General features: G+C 33.8%; 1 protein-coding gene across 3 annotated transcripts in view; it reads right to left on the reverse strand.

The window, feature by feature from the left end:
- Positions 1 to 23062, reverse strand: part of LOC143229119 (protein Skeletor, isoforms B/C-like) — an 83476-nt gene that overhangs the window by 10186 nt on the left and 50228 nt on the right. For all 3 annotated transcript variants that reach the window (XM_076460968.1, XM_076460967.1, XM_076460969.1), the window contains 8 exons: positions 20261 to 20447; positions 14280 to 14379; positions 11459 to 11598; positions 9057 to 9183; positions 7104 to 7217; positions 6120 to 6371; positions 4497 to 4690; positions 3359 to 3416 (listed from right to left, as the gene is read on the reverse strand). In XM_076460968.1, coding sequence (XP_076317083.1) covers positions 3359 to 3416; positions 4497 to 4690; positions 6120 to 6371; positions 7104 to 7217; positions 9057 to 9183; positions 11459 to 11598; positions 14280 to 14379; positions 20261 to 20447 — 1172 coding nt within the window. The remainder of the gene's footprint in view (positions 1 to 3358; positions 3417 to 4496; positions 4691 to 6119; positions 6372 to 7103; positions 7218 to 9056; positions 9184 to 11458; positions 11599 to 14279; positions 14380 to 20260; positions 20448 to 23062) is intronic.

A 23062-nucleotide genomic window follows, 5' to 3' on the forward strand; every position in this document is an offset into this window, starting at 1 on the left:
AAAGGGCGAGTATGTTTGGTGTGACGGGGATTCGAACTCTTGACCCTCAAATTACGAGTCGAGTGCCTTAACCACCTGGACATGCCGGGCCATGGGTAAAGAAAAACATGTTAAAGCACTGTATTGATTGTGTTATAAGACAGTGGGAAATATCAAGCTAAAATACTTGTCATATGGCTTTTAACCAATGAAGTGTAATTGGCTTCTTGACAGCATCGGTTCATCAATATTATAGTCATAATTCTTAGTTATTCAGAAAACATGCTGATATGTAACACTTTGTTTTTTGTTTGTGGCCAATAGAAGAGCACTCAGAGTATCTTAAGATAAGGCTGACAATTCAGCATGTTAATAAACTTACTCTTCATGTTATTAGCTATCAGCCAAATCATTAAATTCATTCTGTAGCTCCACAAACATGATCACTTCCAAAATATAAGATTTTGTGCACCAGTCACAAAATTATCAGTGGACGACATGCACCTCATACGTGTCCATGCTACAAGCACATAAAAACATCTTTTACAACTCCATGAAGAACAATGGTGGATGTCCGAAGAAGTAGACAGTCTTTGTGAGATAAAATTCTAACGCCCAGAAGGGCATCTGTAATTGCAATTGAGTCATGGGGAAGTGGACGTCAGGATTATCTTTCTCACCATAAATGAAACAGATAGCTGAACCGGCGCTGCTGTCAAAAGCTTTCACAGAGACGTTCTTGTCCTTCTATTACATAGAAGCATAAAATATTTTCTCACCTGGCGTAATAATAAGTAATATTCTCCTACAAGATTTATTCCAGGATACATACTCCTCAAGATAATAACAAAAATCATGTAGTGATGTTTCCCATCTTCTGCATCACTGGATGTGACACATTAAGTTTTTTTGAAGATTGAAAGGAAATACCCTTGACTACTGATGTCAACTAGTTTCAGGTATTGATGTTTCAACAACAGATCTCAAGACGAACGAAAACAAAACGATAAGCACAAAGCGAGTAAACTGTATATGAAGAAATACGACTCATTTAATGCTGTTTGGTGTGAAATATAATATTACTGAGAAATTCCCACCCACGGAAACCAGCTTTGAGCGCTTTTACAGTTTATAAAATGTACCAGTTTATGGTTTGGAATTAGACCGGGCAAGATCGCCTACTGCACCACAGCCTATGAATATGAGAAGAGTTCTAACAGTATTCTCCAGTCACAGTTGATGAGCAAAGCCTATTTGATCCTCAACTGATCAATTGCAATTGCAGAGACAACTCGTGTAACTGTATATGGACAGTTATGAACATGGTGTCATGTCCACGGAGAATGTTAGTGACTCGTACACAAACCCTTGTACCTTGAGGAACCAGATAATTATAACAATGATTTAGCTTATAGCTAATATTCTGAAAAGTATTTTAATTTGTTGAGAATTCAGCCTTGTCTTAAGATATCCTGATTGTTCTTCTGTTATTTAATGGTCACAAGTCGTTTAATAGAAGTTTATTTAAATAAATATAAGTTTAAATTAAAAGTGCACATCTTTTGTGTTGTTGTTAAACACAAAAAACACGTATTTTTACTGCAACAACAATCACATGTGTTATGGTTTACGTAGATTTGTGTTTAAAGAACAAAGTTATGATCTTGTGAGATAGCAGAAAGTTCATGTTAAAGTGCAATACAATTGTTATTCCAGAGTTGTCACGTAAACTTGAAATAGAATAGTTTAAAGCCACTCATCTTTTCACTGAAATTTGCGGGGTTTCTTATTTCAGGTTATAATTGTCATTAAAAAGCAACAACATATAATTCGCATTAGGTAACATAATCAACATCATGACCGCCAGTTTCAAACAATACAGCTCACTTCAGTCCGAATAGAACGATATTGGTAACCAATAAGTTTCAACATGAATTAGAAGTTTGAAAGACGACTTGATAAAATGTATAGATATGCTCACATTTTTATACCTTTCTCTTGTAAAAACTGGAGTTTGTCAGTTAATTACATATATATATATATAACTACAATGGCAAACTTTTCTTGGAAAGTGGACACTGTCTTACATATCTATATAACATAAATTGAAAACTTTGTCTGGTAAATTTTCACTTTTATTTAAATAACTAACTTTGCCTGGGGATATTTTGTTAAATAAAGACTACAAAGGAAATGCCTGGGAAGTGTGACACTTTGTTGTATACATACTATAAATTGAATAGCAGTAATTACTAAAGGGGTAGTCACGTTGTTGTATACGGAATAGAACGGAAATGAGAGACTTTGCTGGGCAGAGTGTGGTACTTCGAACATAAAATTTGCCTGGGAAGCGCAGTATGGCAGTTTGTAACATACAGATTATTTTCCCAATATTGATTTCCAAAAATAAAATATTTATTTTGTTAGAATAGTTATATAAAGTTTGTTCAAGTTCGAATTAAATCGGGAAGAAATAACATATAGATATTTAATAAAACGAGAATGTTCCAAATACATCGTAAAAACGAAAACTATAAAACTTATTTGTTGCTTAAACAATAATGGAAAATGTCATACCTGTACCTATCCCTAAAATATAGAACAATACAAAGAAAGTATTATGAATATATACATTTAGACAAATCGTTTTTCCAATTTCACGAAAACATTTTCGTTCTTGTAAGTGATGTGATAGTTTCAAAATTGTGAGTTAAAGACATAATTTATTCGACGAATACTACTAGAAAGCTTTTATCAAAAAGAATGTTCTCTTGTGCTATCCCATTAACAAAATAAGCTCCAATCCAGTAATAGTATCTTATATTATTATGTAAATGCAAAATACAGAATTCCATAACTTCATTTCATGTAAGTACTACATGACCTGCTAGTATGGAAAAACTTGGAGGAGTTATGGAGTATTTGCTTCATATCTAACTTTACATAACCACTTGTGTTTGTTACAGATATTTCATTCATCATTAATGGAGTTACTAATGTAAAGAATGATATTATTTTATTGGAACAAATAACAGGCTTTGATATCTACATACAGAATATTTCTAGTTGTGCGCAGTTTTTCTCTTACATATTAAACAGTTCTACACAAGCTATAAATTTGATTACAAAATAGTTTTAAAAATTATAGAATCCAATATTTGGTGAACTAACAAATTTTGCTAGGATCATATTTACTGGCTGAACAGCTGAAATATCACTTCCGAACAGTGATGAACATGATCACGAATTGATTGTCAAAACAAGAGATCTCTAAGTGAAAGTATTCATACACGCAAATTCTATTTGAAAGCCTAAAATAATAAGATAATAGCCCAACTGGAGTGTTAAGATCCAAAGATTATAGTGAAATAAAATTTACCTGCTGTGGGACTTGGTCCACTTCGACTTCTCTTTACTCCAGCAAAAACCTTTTCTCTCTTTAAAAAAATAAATGCATTTATAGTGGCATCTTTAAATATGTTCCAAGTTTTACCAACTATCAAAATAAAACAGTACGTATAAATGTTAAAAATTCCTCATGTTCTGGGTAATAATTCAGGCTGTAATCTTCAACATATTTTAATTCCGGAGAAAAAAAAAACGAACGTAGAAAATAAGGGACGCATTTTAGAATCACATATAGAATCACATGTACAATCACATTTAGAATCACATATAGAATTACATTTAGAATTGCATATAGAATCACATATAGCTGTCTTATGCTTCCAGATTCGAAGTAAAAATATTTCATAAAATAAATGTAAAATAGGGCGATGATTTTATAAACATTCATTACACGAGGCTCAAAGTTAAAAACATTTCACAGATGAATTCTTAAAATTATTGTATTTGAATATTTTTTGACAAAAATGTTTATTATTATTTGAAAAACACCAGAAACTGTAAGGAGAATGTTTGATATAAATTAATGTAATGTATCTTACTGTACTTGGATATAGAAAAATATATTAATTACTAAGTGCTTCACTCGCAATCTGAGGGTTAGGGGTTCGAATCACTATTTCACCATACATTCTCGCCCTTTCAGTCATGGGAATGTTATTATGTGGCGGTCAATCCCAATATTCGTTGATAAAATAGTAGCCCAAGAGTTGTTAATGCTAAATTAGGGACAGTAACACAGATATCCCTCGCGTAGCTTTGCGTAAAATTCTTAACCAATTAAATAATAACTAAATTACTCTCTTCAATGGCGGTAAATAAAGATATCTATAAGAAGCCGGAAATTTAATCCAGAGTGAAATTTATTTTTCTATATAAAAAAATGTTTTCTCAAGTTATGCTTATAAAATTAGAAAAATGTATCTCACTTAACTGTTCTTATTAAATATAAAACTTTTCATAAATAGCATCTCAAACCTTACACAGAGCTTTTAGAATTTCTTAATATTTAAAAACAGGTTACAGTTAATTGTTTATTTTCTTTTGCAAAGAACATATTACAAATCAAAAACTAATTAACAATGAATATTATTATCAACTGGAAAACTCACCCTTCGTTCTGATCTTGTTTTGTACTCAAATCCACCTTCAGGGCTTTCCGTAATGTAAAGCGGATGATGACGAGCTGGGTTTTCAGGGTCATTCCCCCCTTCCACGTAAAATGTATATGTTTTTCCTCTCTGCACCGTAATTTCGGGAATAATTAACCCATTGATGTACCAAGCAATGCCCCATCCCACTTGGCCTACAATAAAACCATTTATAAACATTTGACAATATTAAGAAAACGAGCATTTAAAGGAATTTTCTGATAAAAACAATTCCATGGTTCAAGATCACACTAAATATTAGTGAATGTGATGCAAAAGATCGGTTCTGTGTACACGCTGATGCAATGATACATTCGATGATGTTTAAAATGTGATAGATAACTATACATTAATGTAAGATTCTAAAATTGATTTAAAACCACTGTTTTAATAAAGCAGATATGATACGTGGAGCTCATATGTTCTGTTTCGACTTTTACAAAATAATTTTAAAATGCTCATCAAACTTCAAACTCAAATCTTGTGCTATACATTCTTAAGAAACAGCTAATATAAAATTAAAATAAAAGACACAGATCTATAGCCCAGAAGAAATTACTATTCTAGAAATGATATGGAGAACAACAAGTCAGTCCGAGAACTTGCACAATATACGTAAGACAGAAAAACTACTCAAGTATTTGATGTTACAATCTACCCTTCAGTTGCTCTACTTATGAAATATTGTATTAGTAAATATTTAATCATAGTCATAACAAAGCGTAAAATAAATAAATAAATATTTCCCTTCCTGCTAGGGTACTGACTACAATAACTTGTACTGAGGTGAAACATAGTGACAATGATGACAACATAACTTATACATTGTGTGTCTCTGTTACCATATAGTAACCATTAAAGACTTACTACAACAACCAAATGCCCAGGAATATTCTTACGTATTTTGACATACGTGTGTTTTATGCTACATTAAATCAAAGTAAGTCACTGAAGATTCTTGCACCTCTTGTTACATGTCTCTGCGATAGATCACCAAGTCTATGACGGATCTTGGATCTTTAGGTATGTGTACGTCTGTCATGCTACAGTGGAACATGACTAGTTACCACGATAGGCCATGACGGATTTTTCAACTTTAGTTTTACGTCTTTGTTATGTTATACAGTGGAACATGACCGCTTACAACGACGGGCCAAATGCCCATGACGGATCTTGCATGCTTTCTGTTGTGTCTATATTATATTATTTTACAAGATGTTATATTGACTTACTTTTACAGCGTAACCTTTGATTTAGCGTGTTTAATACTAACACTTATACCCGATGTACAGTGATTCTGTAAGCATAACTTACTAGACTGTTGGATCTTATTAACGCTAATAATATTGTCCTATGATTATAAATATACATATATACACACTGAGAAAGTACGATAACACAACTTGTACAATATCTTTTATAATTACAAAATGCTTTCTGAAGCTCAACGTTTTACATTAGAGGAGATATAATTCTTTACCGTAAGGGATAAGTAGATATTGTTTTATATTGTAATTAAAGAGATAATTGTTTTAGTTTCAACTACAAATCAAACAGTATCAAATAAGTTTGAAAGGACAGAACCAGTGATGCCTTGGTAGCCTTTCTTTCCACCAGTTGGTCCAATCTGAGCGAAGAACGTTCTGTTTGCTGGACAGACGATAGAAGGAATCTCCCAAGCTCGCTGTTCGGCTTCTGTGCTACTGCTAGCGTACTGATTACCCTCTCGTTTCGAGGCTGCTTCGACGTCACCATTCGTTGAAGAATATTGAGAATCACTAGCAGGAACTGGGCAGTTCCATTTGGGAGCCCGAGCAAAATCAATAAACATATTTCCTAGAATTACAAGATAAGCAGCTCAGATGTTACTTTGGCATTCCAAAACCAAAACGATGTTTCTTATCAAGACTTGAAAAGTAATTTTTCAACAAATCCATATGTTTCCTTAAATTTACTCATTGTTGCCATGAGCCTTAACTTCAATAAATAAGCTATGTTTGTAATTTTTTAACATTTCAACTGAAATTGATACAGATTTCATTAACTGAAATACCAATTTTGGACAACACTCGAAATAAAGTCAGTGTCACAATACCTTATTTTATCTTTGTATTTTTTCGCATGAACTGCCCAATATGTTGAAATTAGGGGATAGAAACAAATAATAAAGTTATTAAATGCAACTTACAATAAATATTATTGGAGCGTACCTCAATTATTTCACAGTTCCACAAAGCTTAGCTCAACAACAGTAAATTAAACCTCAATTATTTCACTGCTATTTTTATCAATTCCACAAAAGTTAACATTCTCACAGTAAAGACTGATCTATTTTATTTCACTGTTGATTCGTCAGTTTCACAAAGCTTGGATTTCAAAGTGAAAATATCATTTATCAAATTGCAACTGGGTATAAAAAAGAATTTTTATTTCTTCCTGTGCTCAAATGTATGTGTTTAAACCAACACATGATGTTATGAATTCAACGTGCCTTGTTTATAGAAATTGGTTAAGAATTTTACAAAACATGTTTATGCGTAATAAATACTTGTTAGTTTTCAAACCTACCGTCTGTATGCAGTTTATGGTATGAAACTTCACCACGATTGTTAATTGGTCCAATGGCCCACAATACAGCTTGAGGACCGTCTGAATATATGTTCTGGTCATATTCTTTGTCCACTGAAAACACACACGTAGATAATAGTTACACACACACTTATATAAAATATAGCAATTTTATGGGTCTTAATTTATTATACAAATATGTTTATCCTCGCACTAAGAAGTTTTACTTGTCCAACGCCATTCGTAGGAATAACTTTCCGTTTCTTTATTTGCTTGGAATTTAGCACAAAGCTACACAACTGGCTATCTGTGCTCTGTCCACTACGAAGCCCGGTTTTTAGTGGTTAAGTCTACAGACATACCTCTGTGCCACTGGATAACAAGAAAAACGACATACACAAGATTTCTAGTAATAATGCATTGAATAGTCTCTTGTTGAATAGGTTAAAGAAAAAGAAATGCAAAAGATTTTAATGTACAAGCAGCAAATGTGTCAAACTGTAAGTTAAACCTGTACAAAATAAATATGTTCGTCAATATGTTTGTTAAACTTATACACAATAGACATGTTTGTCAATATGTTTGTTAAACTTGTACATAATAGACATGTTTGTCAATTAACAAGCAACAAATTTGTCATATTAGGAGGTAAACGTTCATGTAAAACTTGAGGTTAAATAAACAGACAACAAGTATATCAGATTAAAGGTTAAAGGAACAAGTAACAAAACTGTGAAGCTAGAGGTTAAACTTGCAAACAATGGGCATGCTAGTTAACAAGGAATCTGAAGGTCGCAGATATGTTAAAAAGGAGGATAAGCTTACAAACTGTGGACATAGCGGGCAAAATATATATCAAATTAATTAAAGGGCAAATTTAAAGCAACAGATAGGTAACTGAAACTTAAACGTACATACAATATTTTTCGGGTAAATTTAAAAATTACAGACATGTTAGTCAACAGACAAAGAAACAAACAAAAGAAATAATAAATTAGAATAAACGTACAATTAACAGAAATGTGAAACCCAAAAAACGAGTAATATAAATCCGAAGCTTAAAGGGAAACTTATAAGTAACTGAAATGTGAATCTCCAGTAAAAAACTTCAAAAAGTAAAACTTGTGAAGTTTGAAAAAATTTACAAGTAACAGAGATGTTGAAACGTAGGGGCAAAATTACAAATATGAATCACAAAAGGCACGTAACAAACATGTGACGCTGAAGGGAAAAATAGAAACAACAAACTTGTGTTGCTCAAAATAAATAAAGCATATGAAACTCAAAGGTAGGCTTACATCAAAATAAAAAAGTGGATTGTTATATTTACATTTGCGTGAATCATTCCCCAATAGAAATAAGTACAACATAAATAAAGTTGGTGTACGTAAGAAGGGAAATCAAAGTCCTTTTTATCACTGGTAGTCACACATAAGTTTTTATTGGTAATATGACATTCTTCCTGTGCTTTTCTTGACTTGTCATTTCTTCTTCTTCATCTAACCTGTTCTTCCTTTCTTTTTCCTCTCTTTTTTTTTTTTTCTAGTGGAACTCCTGTCTTTATGTCCCTTTCTCAAACACACATGTCGAACCGGTCCCTTTGTTTTGAAGATTGCTCTTTGTTCCCGTATACCTTGTAACAACATTTCATAACCACATGCATTCTTGAAGTCTCCGTGCCAACTGTACTTAGAAAGGCGAACACGATACCGGCTTACTCCAACCACTTTATAATTACTTTGTATATTTTTGTCCTCTAATTCCCTATATACTGACCAGAGGTTGCTTTCTTACACTCAGTTTCAAACGATGTTACCTTACATCTCACTTCATAACACAGTAGAAAACTTACAAGTAACAGAGGTTTGGAGTCAAGGAAATTTTACAAGTAACAGAAATGTGAAGCTCAAGGATAAACTTATAACATACAGCAACGTGAAAGGGGAAACTTACAAGCAGCTTGAGGTCGTCTGAAAGTAACCATCTTATATCCATTGACAGTAGCTGCATTCATCAAAGTAACGCTATTCTTTGCACCTGGATATTTTTGATCTGGACAACTTCCATGAGTTCCTACACACTACAAAATAAAACAAATTATTTTTGTCATATATATGTATATGTACTATATAAGACATATATTCTAAATCTCATGGGGCTTCATGATAAAAACTATTCTATCACAAGACTCAATAAAGCGGTAACAAAATATAATATGAAAAGTCACACTATAAAAGTTTATGAACGTCAGAATTGCAGTACATCAGACTACAATAAATAACAAATAAAAAACAAAAGCTATTATCTCAAAAGCAGAAAAAAAGCATAACCGCTCATAATATTATGTTAGGTTTAGCTTCGTGTAATCCATACCTTTGAATATACACTGATGAAAATTTGTATGTAAGATGTTAGCGCAGATAGCCCTCGTGTAGCTTTGCGGAAGGCCCGGCATGGCCAAGCGCGTTAAGGCGTGCGACTCGTAATCTGAGGGTCGCAGGTTCGCATCCGCGTCGCGCCAAACATGCTCGCTCTCCCAGCCGTGGGGGCGTTATAATGTGACGGTCATTCTCCAATATTCGTTGGTAAAAGAGTAGCCCAAGTCTAGCCCAAGAGTTGGCGGTGGGTTGTGATGACTAGCTGCCTTCCCTCTAGTCTTACACTGCTAAATTAGGGACGGCTAGCACAGATAGCCCTCGAGTAGCTTTGTGCGAAATTCCAAAACAAACAAACAAAAACAAAAAGCTTTGCGGAAATTAAAAAAGCAAAAGTAAAATGTTTTTAAAATCCAATTACAAGACTTATAGTCCTATCATTATTTACCACAAAATGAGAAAATTTTACATTAAACTTAGTAGCAGTATAACAGAGTTACTGGTCTTAAGCCTGAAAAATTACAGTTATCCTTAAAGATATTTAAAAACTATTCGCTGGTATAATAAGCAGCTATTGCTTCCCAGGCTATCAGATGTAACTGATTTTGTTTCACCGTCCTTAATTAGAAAGAGGATTTGTTTGTTTGCTTGTTTTTGAATTTTGCGCAAAGCTACTCGACGGCTATCTGCGCTAGCCGTCCCTAATTTAGCAATGTAAGACTAGAGGGAAGGCAGCTAGTCATCACCACCCACCGCCAACTCTTGAGCTACTCTTTTACCAACGAATAGTGGGATTGATCGTCACATTATAATGCCCCCACTGCTGGGAGGGCGAGCATGTTTGGTGCGACTGGGATTCGAACCAGCGACCCTCAGATTACAAGTCGAACGCTTTAACACGCTTGGCCATGCCGGGCCAATTGGAAAAAGAGAGAGAACTACTATTCTTTAATCAAAGGCCCCCTATCCTCAGTAGCTCACTGTAGTTCAATCCCTGTGATGGACGCTGCACAGTTAGCCTACTGAGCAACTTTGCGATAAACAAATAAAACTTTAGTCAGAAAATGTAATTTGACAACTTCAAACTATAATTGGATATTTTTTTACATTTCTAGGAGCTACGCTTGTAAAGAGTAGTTTAAAACAAAACCATTCATAAAACATGTCCATGACGAGAATTTTCAAAAACACACCACTTTTATGTGTTATGTGATACAAAGTTCTGTCCTACTTTACATGTTATATAAGGGCTAGGAGAGCGACTGTTTTATTTCAAATATATTTTTTATTTAAATCTTAATCTGTGTTTTGTATTATGCTTGTGTTCCACAATAAAACATGATCTGAGGATTTCTAGACACAACGAGTTTAGGGTAATTTAAAATGCCTATTGTCTCTATGTTAAATAATAGTTTCACACTTAATGTTTCAAGTTATGTAATCTTCATTTATTACATGATTATAAAAAATTATATAAATAAAGAGAAGACGCAGTGGGACTTGTTGTCATATGGAAGTGTGCGTATAAAGAAGGCAATTGCGTGTTATACCGGAATATGTGTCAAGAGAAGACAAAGTTATTCAACTGAACAATCATTACATTTAAGGATGAGCATGCTTATTATGAAATTTGTCAAGTTAATAGCGGCACACATCTGAGGTACTGAAAAGAAAACAGCAAGTGCATCTTATTTTTTATTTGTAAGTTCATACTTCTCAGTTGTCATTAGTTTATATATAATATCAGTAAAGCGTTTTTGTGTATAAGTGTACAGAGAGAAAGAAAGACCTGCGAAGTATTGTGTGAAAACCATAACAATTTCATACCATTTTCGATCTCTGTTAGTTTACTGTAATTAATAAACTAATTTTGCATAAACAAAATGTTCGACTACACGTTTTTGAACAAGACTGTGGGATCGACGTTGAGTGTGTAGTTGAAGAGGTTTTATCCATGTCATTCTCAAAAAAACGACTCACTTGTTCTTTACTGGCCAGGAAATAGTCTTCGGCGTGACCTTGACCATCACTGTCGATCCACGTTACTACGACGTCTGCGTTCACCATTTCGGTCTTACTGTCATCTTTGCTAAGTCCGAAAGCCATATACTCTCCATCACCTGTTTTTAACAAGAGTTGATCGTGATTAAAAACACAAAATCAACGTTTCAAAAAATACAACACAAAAATTTCTCTTTGCGAAACACAAAATGCCATTTCCTCTTCGTATGATAAAATATCAGAAACTGGAGTTACTGACCTATTTATAATCTTTAACGTCAGTAGACGATTACTAATGGACACTAAGGCGTTACATGGAAACTTTATGTAAAGGCAAGTTATATGTGTTGTTTTAATTAAGTACTGATTTTATGATTAAAGAAAGTTTGTTTGTTTGTTTTAATTTCGCGCAAAGCTACACGAGGGCTATCTGCGCTAGTCGTCCCTAATTTAGCAATGTAAGACTAGAGGGAAGGCTGATTGTCATCACCACCCACCGTCAACTCTTGGGCTACTCTTTACCAACGAATAGTAGGATTGACCGTAACATTATAACGCCCCAGGACTCAAAGGGAAAGCAGTTTGGTGACGGGGGACCGTGACATTATAACGTCCCCACGGCTGAAAGGGCAAGCATGTTTGATGCGACGGGGAATTCGAACCCGCGATCCTCAGATTACGAGTCGAACCCCTTAACCCATCTGACTATGCCGGGCCCGATTAAAGAAAGACTAACTATCGCTTTAACTACGTTTTCACGGTAAAATTAATTATAGTTGTTACTATAATATACACTACAACACTCGTAAAGTTGTAACAGTACTAAACACGATACTCACTCAGCCTATAACGACAATAAATCCCATCACAAAACGATATTCAAAAAACAACTTATATAAATCATTTTATCGTAACAATATAAATATATTAAAACACCGGTAAGTATTAAAAACTTGTGTTAATGTTGACTAATCCTGAATTGAAGATTCTAAGTAATCGGATAGGCTTTTGTACTTTTTTTTAATAATCTAACAGAAATAAAGAAAGTGTCACATGCAGTACTGTGTAAAGGTGTTAGAACAAGAAAATATTTTGTCATTCTTTCTGTTTTATAGGATTAATTCTTCAATGCTATTACAGAATGTAAATTTCAACACTGTTTTAATATTTCACTGATCCCTGCTGATAAATGAATGAGAATACTTATCATTCTTTACAATTCCCATATACTTGTACCAAGTGCATGTCATAAGGGTTCTGCTTGAATAAACATACTGATCAAATGTACGGTCTGAAATAACTCTCATGGTACCCCATGTAGTGTCTTGATCATATAGAAAGAAGTTAGCAAGAACAAGCATATGATACCAGTATATACTCGAATAAATCAATCAATAGCACTCCACGAAAACGTTGATGAAAAACAAAGTTTAACCCTATATACTACGTTTTTTTGTCATGCGATGGCCCCAAAAGAGTAAAAAATTGTCAGTAGGATAGAGAATTTGCATAAAAAATTACGTGATGTTGGTTGAGCTCTCCTATAAATTGCTCCAGACGTGAATGCTCCTACAACACTGTCAAGTACACCCTAGATTCAGAGAGAGATAAATTTAAAAATAGGAAAGGAAGAGGCAGGACACCTAAATTAAACGATACTGATGTTAAGTATCTTCTTTTGTGCAGCCTTCAGGACAAATGGAGACTGTCACTGATCTCAAGCATGAGGTAAACAAACATGTACTAAATGACAGAAAATTGTCTAAATCTACAGCATCAAGAGTACTTAATGGGAATGGAATAATTGGTTGTGCAACAGTTAAAAAATCTTTACTTCATTCTCCAAACATTGTCGAGAAGCTGAAATTTGTTTAAAAGTACAACAAACTGAATTGTTGATTATTGGAAAAGGCTGCTATTGAAGGATGAGTCCAGGTTTGAAATATTTGGTTCAAAGCGTAGGTTTTACGTCCGGTGAAAGAAAGATGAAAGATACTATAAAATACATTTTAAATAGAAACTTTTAAAACAAACTTACTCGTCTTACATATTTACATCTAGTTACATATAAATCTATTGTTATACTTATATTTTAAATTAAAACTGTTCATGCTTGTTCACTACTAAACATTTCGCTTCTAGGGTGTTTTTCAACCTGTTCCAGCTATATATAACTGACTCCTTATGGCTCGACAACTATTCGAGGCAGCGGCTGGGCTACAGGCTTATGATCCAGCAAATAAACTCCGTTTTCTTCGTGGGATTTTTTACACTCTGAATCATTTTTTTTAAATATCAGATCTTTAATCATTTTTAAATAAGATTTTTTACAAGGTAAGATACTTTATTTCTTTTTGAAGGAATGTTTTTTAATAAACGAACATTGTTTGTTTAAAATTAAGCACAAAGCTGCACAATGGGAAAGCTATTCTCTGTTCACCATTGGTATCGAAACTCAGTCTTTAGCAGTGGGAGTCCGCAGACATATCGCTGTGCCACTGGAAGGCTATTGAAAACATATTTACTAATATTATCTAATATTTTACCAAATGAAGTGTTTGTCTATAAATGTGTGTGTTTTTTTCTTATAGCAAAGCCACATCGGGCTATCTGCTGAGTCTATAAGTGAACTAATACTGATGAAATATCTTTATTTTATAATATTAAATGAGAGGAAGAAAATGATATGAAATTATCTGGTAACGAAAAGACCGGTGACAAGCTGACCGAGAGCAAAATGTCCGAAAACTAAGTTTTCCGTAATTAACTAACTGGCCACCTTTATAGAGACTCTATTTACCAATTCTTCCAACGAGCTGCATCACTGTATCTCCACCATCCATTACCCATCGGAGTTCAAATCCCAGACTATCTTGTAGGATCTCACAGTTTAATTTATTCTGGAAGTAAAAGTAAGTTGACATCAGTATATTCTTAGATCTTGTAGATTTACTTAAGGACTAAAAATGTTTTACTCTCTTCACATTTAAGATGTGCATATTTGGGCGAAGATTATTTTCAGGATTAGTAAAAGCTATGAAAGTAGTCTGATGGTTGATTAAATCCCTTGTATAACTGTGAAAATTAGAGCTCAAACGTGAAAATTATGAAAGTGGTATGACAACTGACTAAGTCTCACAGCTTTGAAAATTATGAAACAAAGGCTAATGGTTTACCAAATATCGTTCTGAATTGTGAAAATTATGAAAGTGGATTGATGGTTTACTAAATCTCAAGAACTGAATGTGTATAATATGTTGACAGACGTTATAATATTTGATGCTGGCCGCTATCAAGGGTATACTTTCTTTTGTAAAGAAGATATTTATGTATACTCCATAAAATTTCAGTTATTTATATTTTGTTTAAATAAGGAACTTTTTAAATCTGTTAAAAAAGTATTAAAATTCATTAGACTTGTTTTTTTATCCTTCTGGTCATGATTGCAGATTCTAGTTGTTTTTATTTAGAGTCCTCCTTGACAATACATTGTATCAGGTCATCCCTTAAGTAATGTCCGATTTTAAGTTCAGAAAAGAGAAAGGATTTCAAACGCTTTTAAAGTAATTTCATCAATAATGTATGTTCCATTATTATCAATTATTTCCTGCCAACGATTCACAAGCTTCTGAATGACACTTCTATAAAATTCTTGGGGTTTGGAGGAAAAGAATGTAGAGATGGTAGTTTTGACATCTTCATGTGTTTCAAGCTCTTTTCCATCAAGATAGTTCTGCAAACTTCGGAGTAGATGATAATCTTCATGTGTTTCAAGCTCTTTTCCATCAAGATAGTTCTGCAAACTTCGGAGTAGATGATAATCTTCATGTGTTTCAAGCTCTTTTCCATCAAGATAGTTCTGCAAACTTCGGAGTAGATGATAATCAGATGGGGCAAGGTTTGGAAAATAAGGACGACGTGGAAATATTTCCCAGTCTAGCTCTTGAATCTTTGCAGATATGATCCTTGCTGTATGGGGCCGTGTATTATTCTAGTGTAACACGACACCTTTACAGTTGATCAAAGCAGGCTTCTTTTCTTTCAGTGCAACATTCAACATTTGGGCTGTGCTTTAGCCAGTCAACATTTGGACTGTGCTTTAGCCAGTTTAACTGCACTGAGCTACTGTCTGCGACACTTAACATTTTTATAAAATATCCATTTTTCATCTCCAGTCACTAACCTGTCCAAAAAAGGTGAGTTACGTTCACGAGAGTGCAGAGAAGTGTAAATGTCTGCTTTTGCTCTAAGATTTGCTTCTGTCAAATCACGGGCGACCCATTTTCCAAGTTTTGACACCCTTCCAAGCTGTTGCAGCTGAAAGTGAACTGTTGAATGGGTTGAATTAAGCTTCTGTGCTAGTTCTTCAACAGTTACAGCACAATCTTCATCAAGTGCAGCCAGCAGCAAGTCATTATTAAAGTCAACCGAACGACCTAAACGTAGCGCATCACTTAAGCTGTAGTCACCTGATCTGAACTTCTGAAACCACCTTCGACATTTTCTTTCACTGAATGACTCCGCACAATAAACACCTTAAATGTTTCGTGTAGTTTCTGTTGCACTATAACTCATAAAGCATTATGTGTCTAATGTTCTCCTCAAACACACCCTCTTCATAAAGGTTTATTTCATTAATGATCTGAAAAAGTGGAGTTCGGTTAGTTTCTTTTATTTGTTTGAACATTTTTTTATACATGTCCTAGTACATACTTTAGTCATTAAAGCCACATACAAAGACAGAAATGATTATGCATTTTCTGTATTAAATTTTCGGACATTACTAATGGGATGACCTGATAGATTTCAAACGAGTTACAGATAGAATTTCAAGACTATGATGTATCTTTCCCTAAGAGGTCTTTTATAAATACCAGAATTTAACAGATACAGATGTGTATTACAGCAAACAGTATCTACTTAAAATGTTGTTCATGTACAGTGTAAAGCTAGCGACATGGTGTAAAAGATCTAAGTTAGCGAGAAAAGAAATGTATTGCATAAGCTTAACATTTAATAAAATTTGCTTGACATGTTGTCTTTTAATAAAAAAATATTAATGTTTATCGACAGAATAGATTCAATGGGGCTATAAGTAGGCAGCTAATACTAAAATTATCATAAGAGATTATCAACGTTAATGATAAATTATTTTACTATAGTATTCTATGGTAAGTAATAACTGCGCTATGCGTAATCATATAAATATCTGTTCAAATATTAAAGTATTTATTTTTTTTTGTATTTTCAGTCTGAACAGCTTCTTATTCTCAAACGAACTAAAAACGGATGGCAGATCCCTAGAGTTAAGGTATAACCATTTCTAATTGTAAACCATTCACTGTAGATGTCATATATGGTTAAATAAAATCAGTATGTTTGAGTTTCTCAAGAAATTATTAGATGATTTGGTTTGTGAGCCTTTCTCTACTTTTTTGTTTTCCGTTAGGAACTTAAAAACCTTTGATTTCGAATTGTTATACTCTTTGTTTTAAATTGTTTAATAATCTCTCTTTATGATAATTATTCTTTAGAAGGTTTTTAATTTTATTAACTTGCAGCCATAAATCTATCTGTGGCACCACTGCACCATTGAATGGTGAGAAGTTTGTCAACAGTTAAACGTTGTAGAATTTAAAAGTCGTTCTTTGAAATTACAAGTAAGCTTCACATTATCGTGTCGCAAATCAACGTCACTCTGAAAAAGATGTGTTTAATCAAATAACTGTGACGTCAAATAAAAATAGTGATATTTAAAAACCAATTATTTGAGACCAAAGTGTGTGAAAAACAAATTGACCAAAATAGGCACAATGAGGAATAGCTATTGGCCATGAATACAAAACCGAAACATTAAGCTCACAATATATAAGGACCTAGCAGGAAGAGGTTATTATTTCGTAATAATAAAAGGTTTTGTGAATTATATTGAATGAAGATTTAAACGTTCTTGGCTTAGTTTAATTATTGTTCAAGGTTTAGATTCTCTTAGTTTTTAGTGTCTCAAAATTTAGATGTTTTTGCTGTCTTTCGTTTGTAATAATTGAAAGTGCAGACATTTTGGTTTGTGGCGATATAAAATGTGTATGTCCATGGCTTCTGTCGGTTATTCATTTGTTGACATAACTGACAGGTTTAATCGTTTTTGACTTGTAGTAGATGAAGAGTTAGATTGTCAGGTTTTTTATGTATGTGTATATGGCAGGATTCTGGATTCTTTACAGTAGATATCTGTAATTTGATGGCGATAAATTGTATGAATAAACGGATAGCATACAATCCATTTCTTTTAAAATAATATATATTCAAACAAGTAAAACTTACGAGCAAAAGCTCGTTACGCTATTGCTTATTACAGTTGTAGCCAGAGCTTTACATAATTGTCTCTCTTTCGTCAAAATCTCCACAAGCGAGTTCAATTATTACAGAATATCCTTTTGCAATACATTTTCACTTATATTTATTTTATAAATAATGTAACGGATTTAATATTCACGTTTGTCTCAGTTTAATGTACATAATTTATATTGTTAAATGTGCATTGCACAATTCCTACTTGTTTTCTAAAATTGTAGAAAATTCTCGAGAGTAAGAATAAACAATATATGTTTACGACAGCATTAGCATATCTTCAAATGTTATTGGGCCAATTAAAGCTTCTAGAATTTTCTCTAAATATCACAAATCGACGCGCTAATAGAGAGTGTTAGAATATTGTTTGGCTGCTACAGTCAGTATATCTTAAGCCTCGAAACCTGTAATCGTAATTAACGCTTATTAATCGGAAGACTACAGAATTTGACCAGGAACGTTTATAGATTTCGAACATTATCAGCTTCAGAGAGTTAACTTCAGTTGTTAATATTTCTTAGAGGAGATTAGATATCTTGGTCCCGTATGGCCGGTTGGTTAAGGCACTCGACTCATAATCTGGGGGACGCGGGTTCGAATCCCCGTCACATCAAACATGCTCGCTCTTTCAGCCATGGGGGCGTTATAATGTGACGCTCAATCCCACTATTTGTTAGTAAAAGAGTATCTTAAGAGTTGGCGGTGGGTGGTGATGACTAGCTGCCTTCTCTCTAGTCTTACACTACTAAAGTGGGGACGGCTAGCGCAGATAACCCTCGCGTAGCTTTGTGCAAAATTCAGAACAAACAAACAATTAAATATCTTCCTTGGTAAAAAAATTACAATTTCCGGTTATTTTAAATCGTAATACGTAATGTACCTAAGATAATAACTCGTAAACTCGCCCGAGATAAATTATAACACGTAGCAATAAAAATTGTAAAACGAACTTTAAAATGACTAAATGACCATCACACAGTCTAACTTCATTTTTGTTTTCACTTTAACTTACTTCACTAACATAGTCACTTATATATTGCCCACCTGAAACCTAGAACGTTCTACAAACTGCGGAACGTTATGATGTATCAATATTCATTTAAAGCAATGGGAAAGTTTCAGTGAGCAAACCTGCGATATCTATCTCTTCTAAAAATACTAAATTTAACACACTCACTTTATTGCTATTTGAAACATAGCTCTCGTATTAAATTTAAACGAAATAGTTGTACATATCTAACATAAATGTTAGTTGTTGGTCACCCCTCGTGCCAGTGGCACAGCGGTATGTCTGTGCACTCGTACCACTAAAAACGGGTTTTGATAACGGTGATATGTAGCTTTGAGCTTAATTCTAAACAAACAAATTTTTTCAGGTTTAGTAGTTTTTGGCTTATTCTGGTTAAAGGCTTAGAGTAAATGTTTTGATGCTCTTGGTGTGAAGTTGTTAACATTTAGGTATTTTTGGTCAATGTTCGTTAAAAATTTAGATGTTCTTCGTGTGTGGTAAATAAAGATATAGATGGCTTGGTTTATTAATGGTTAAAGGGTACGTTTGTTTGGGTCTATAATGATTAAAATTTTAGAATTTCTTTCTTTACAGTTGTTAAATGTTTATATGTTGTTGTTTTGTGGGATATTCTTGTGTTGTGGTGGTTTAAAAATTCAGACGTTTTTGTTCTTTGTTTGTGCTATTTGGAGATTTTGTGATTTCTAGTGATTAAATGTTTGATATTCATTGCGTATTATGGTTGAAGGTTTAGACGTTCTTGATTTTTGAATGTTTATTTATATTTTCTTTATTTCTAGTGAATAAAGGTTTAGATATTCTTGACTCGTGTTTTTTTACTTTGTGATAATTAAAGGAGTAGACGATCTTGACTTGATATGATTTAAGGTTTGCATGTTCTTTGTTGTGGTTAACAGTATAAATATTGGTTAACAGGTCAATTTTTTTATTTTTTAACTACCTATTAACAGTATAGATGTTTCTTAGTTTGAAGGGGTTAATAGTTCAAATGATTTCTGGCTTATGTTTATTAAAAGTTTAACAATGTGTTAATTTTCAATAGTAACACTAGATATTTGTATCTCCGCATGGCCCAAACATAATGGAGGAAATATGGAAGATTTTGAATTATTTATTTTTAAAGACGTAACCGTTGATATTTTATTATTAGTTGTGGTACAAAATGCTGAGAACTGCATGTTATCTCTGATGTGAACTGAAAAGTAGTTCTTTCATTGATTTGATCCACAAAATGGTGATTCACATAAGTACTTTCATTTAGTAATCAAATTAATTAAAATTAGCGTAAAACCAAACTGTTACTACAAATAATTTTGTAACCAAATTACGAGTTTTAAATAGATCTCCTCAAATCAACACTATATTTTTTTATCAGTAGTTAACTAAAATAAAATAAATACCTCAGGCTTCACGCCAAGCAAATGCAGAGAAGGTGGTACTCTGATGTCGTGTGGAATTCTTACATGCCCAAAGTCGATGCTGAATTCTTCACACCAAACACCAAACCAGTCATAATCATAGATGGTTTTATCATCCGGAAGACTTATCACTACCGTTTTACCATTGTATCTTTTCAAAGGTGCGTCACTGTAATATAAGAACATTAAGCGTTGATACTACAAGTTTATGTAATACTCAACAATTATGTGAAAGTTCAAGATTCGAGACTTGATATGCCCTTGAACAATCTGTGAGAGCATCTTTAAAAATGGCAGTTAATTTCTATATTTGGTTATCAGTAGCAGTGTCAGAAGCTTAGGGATGGGAGTCTCTGATCTAATGGCTTCACTTTTGTGTCGTATAAGGTATCGTTTAGTTTGTAAATAACCACTGCCCCATCCCTTCAGTGAGATGCGTCACTTGCGACAGTGGGAGAACATCTAGTCCTAGTAGACTGTATTGTGAAACATATTGCAATATACATTTTTAGAAAATGAGGAAACTCTAAGCCCTGAATGAGAACAAGAAAGCTAGAATCACTTTCTAGAGAGAGTGTAAAAAGTGTGCGTAACGTTTGTATCATTCATCAAGTATATTTCTAATTAGTGACATGTAATTAAATTATGACACTCATCATATTAGTTATTATGCTTTAGGTAAACAACAGCGCGCGTAAGGCGGGCGACTCGTAATCCGAGGGTCGCGGGTTCGCGCCCCCGTCGCGCTAAACATGCTCGCCCTCCCAGCCGTGGGGGTGTATAATGTTACGGTCAATCCCACTATTCGTTGGTAAAAGAGTAGCCCAAGAGTTGGCGGTGGGTGGTGATGACTAGCTGCCTTCCCTCTAGTCTTACACTGCTAAATTAGGGACGGCTAGCACAGATAGCCCTCGAGTAGCTTGTGCGAAATTCCAAAACAAACAAAACAGGTAAACAACAGAAAAACCATTTTGAAAATGAGTGATTTGTGATAACCATACAAGTTTATTTACAACTTTTAAAGTCGCACAATTCAACTAATGAATTTTTCACGTAACTCATTTTACTATAATTCCGATTACTTCACAGGTTTAATATTTTTTATCTGAGATCTTGAGTTTTTCTTAAGTTCAGTGTCATCCAAAGTAATATTTTGTCACACTGGGTACTCTCTCTTTCTCTAGTTATCACTTGGTTAAATCTCTAGATCGAATATTCCTTCAATTAAAGCTTTACATCCACCTTACTTTTGTTACACATTTCGCAGTTACTTTATTGTTAAATCTTTGTCATATTTCTAGTCTTGTATTTGGACCAACGATGCTTAAATTTCATCTCAGAACTTAATTGTAGATGGCAGCACATTCGAAGCCCAAGCGTTGAAAGACAATAAAAGGGTAAGGAAAACGGTGGACTTCGAAGGTGGTAACTTCGGCAACTTTTGCATTTCGTTTGTTCCCAACTTACTCTAAGTATTTATAGGGTGACCCGACATGGCCAGGTGGGTTAAGGCGTACGACTCGTAATTTGAGGGTCGCGGGTTCGAATCCCCGCCGCATCAAACATGCTCTCCCTTTCAGCCATGGGACGTTATAACGTGACAATCAATCCCGCTATTCGTTGGTAAAAGAATGGCCCAAGAGTTGGCAGTGAGTGGTGATGACTAGCTGCATTCCTCTAGTCTTACACTGCTAAATTAGGGACGGCTAGCGCAGATAGTCCTCGAGTAGCTTTGCGTGAAATTCAAAACAAACAAACTTACAGGGAATTTTTGTCGTCTTGAGGTATTAATGTCCAATATAAAGACAAAAATAAAAATAAGTTGTCATAGTAATTATTTTGATGTAAAAAAGAATACTTATTAAAATACATTAAAACTATAGCTTTATAAACTACGCTGAGAATGTTATCTCTGAGTAAGTAAACTTTACTTCAGCGCTATACGTTTAAATTTGTGAGAAAACATAAACGAAGTTAGTTATTTCTAGTATGTTAGTCTGGAAATACTGAATCCTCACTTCTTTCTCTGTTTCTACCTAAACTAAATTTTAAAAAGTTGTATTTAATCCTTATAATTTAGTTTCATTGACAATATTTTTTCTGTTAATGTGTTTCCTGTTGTTTAACTATATACTAAATCCCGGTCACACAAACAAAACTATTCCTTAAAAACACAGAGACAATCACGCGCCTAACATAACTATTTTAATCCCTATGGAAATCTCTACTGGCCTAACAGCTTAGAATGTTTGTTTGTTTTTTGAGTTTCGCGCAAAGCTACACGAGAGCTATCTGCGCTAGCCGTCCCTAATTTTGTAGTGTAAGGAAGGCAGCTAGTCATCACCACCAACCGCCAACTCTTTTACCAACGAATAGTGGGATTGACCGTCACGTTATAAAGTCCCCACGGCTGAAAGTGAGCATGTTTGGTGCGAATCGATTTCGAACCCGCGACCCTCGGATTATGTGTCGAGTGCCTTATCCAACTGGCCATGTAGTGCCAGTTTATAACAACTGATCTAATTATTTCATCTACTCATTTGCCTATTATGTATTAGTTCAGTTTTCATACCAATGTTTGCTTATGGAAGTAAAAACAATATTTTCAGCCACGTGTAAATATATATGAACTTCTTACAAAATCAGCAAATTATCAAATCACCAAAATCATCGAGGTTTCAGCTAATATGGTATGGCATTTATCCAAACAGTATTAACATAATATTGCTAAACACTGAACAAACTGCAGATGTTTAGCTGATGCATTTTAGCCTTTAACCAAAG

Source organism: Tachypleus tridentatus, chromosome 10 (genome assembly GCF_004210375.1).
Source record: "Tachypleus tridentatus isolate NWPU-2018 chromosome 10, ASM421037v1, whole genome shotgun sequence".
NCBI lineage: Eukaryota > Metazoa > Arthropoda > Merostomata > Xiphosura > Limulidae > Tachypleus > Tachypleus tridentatus.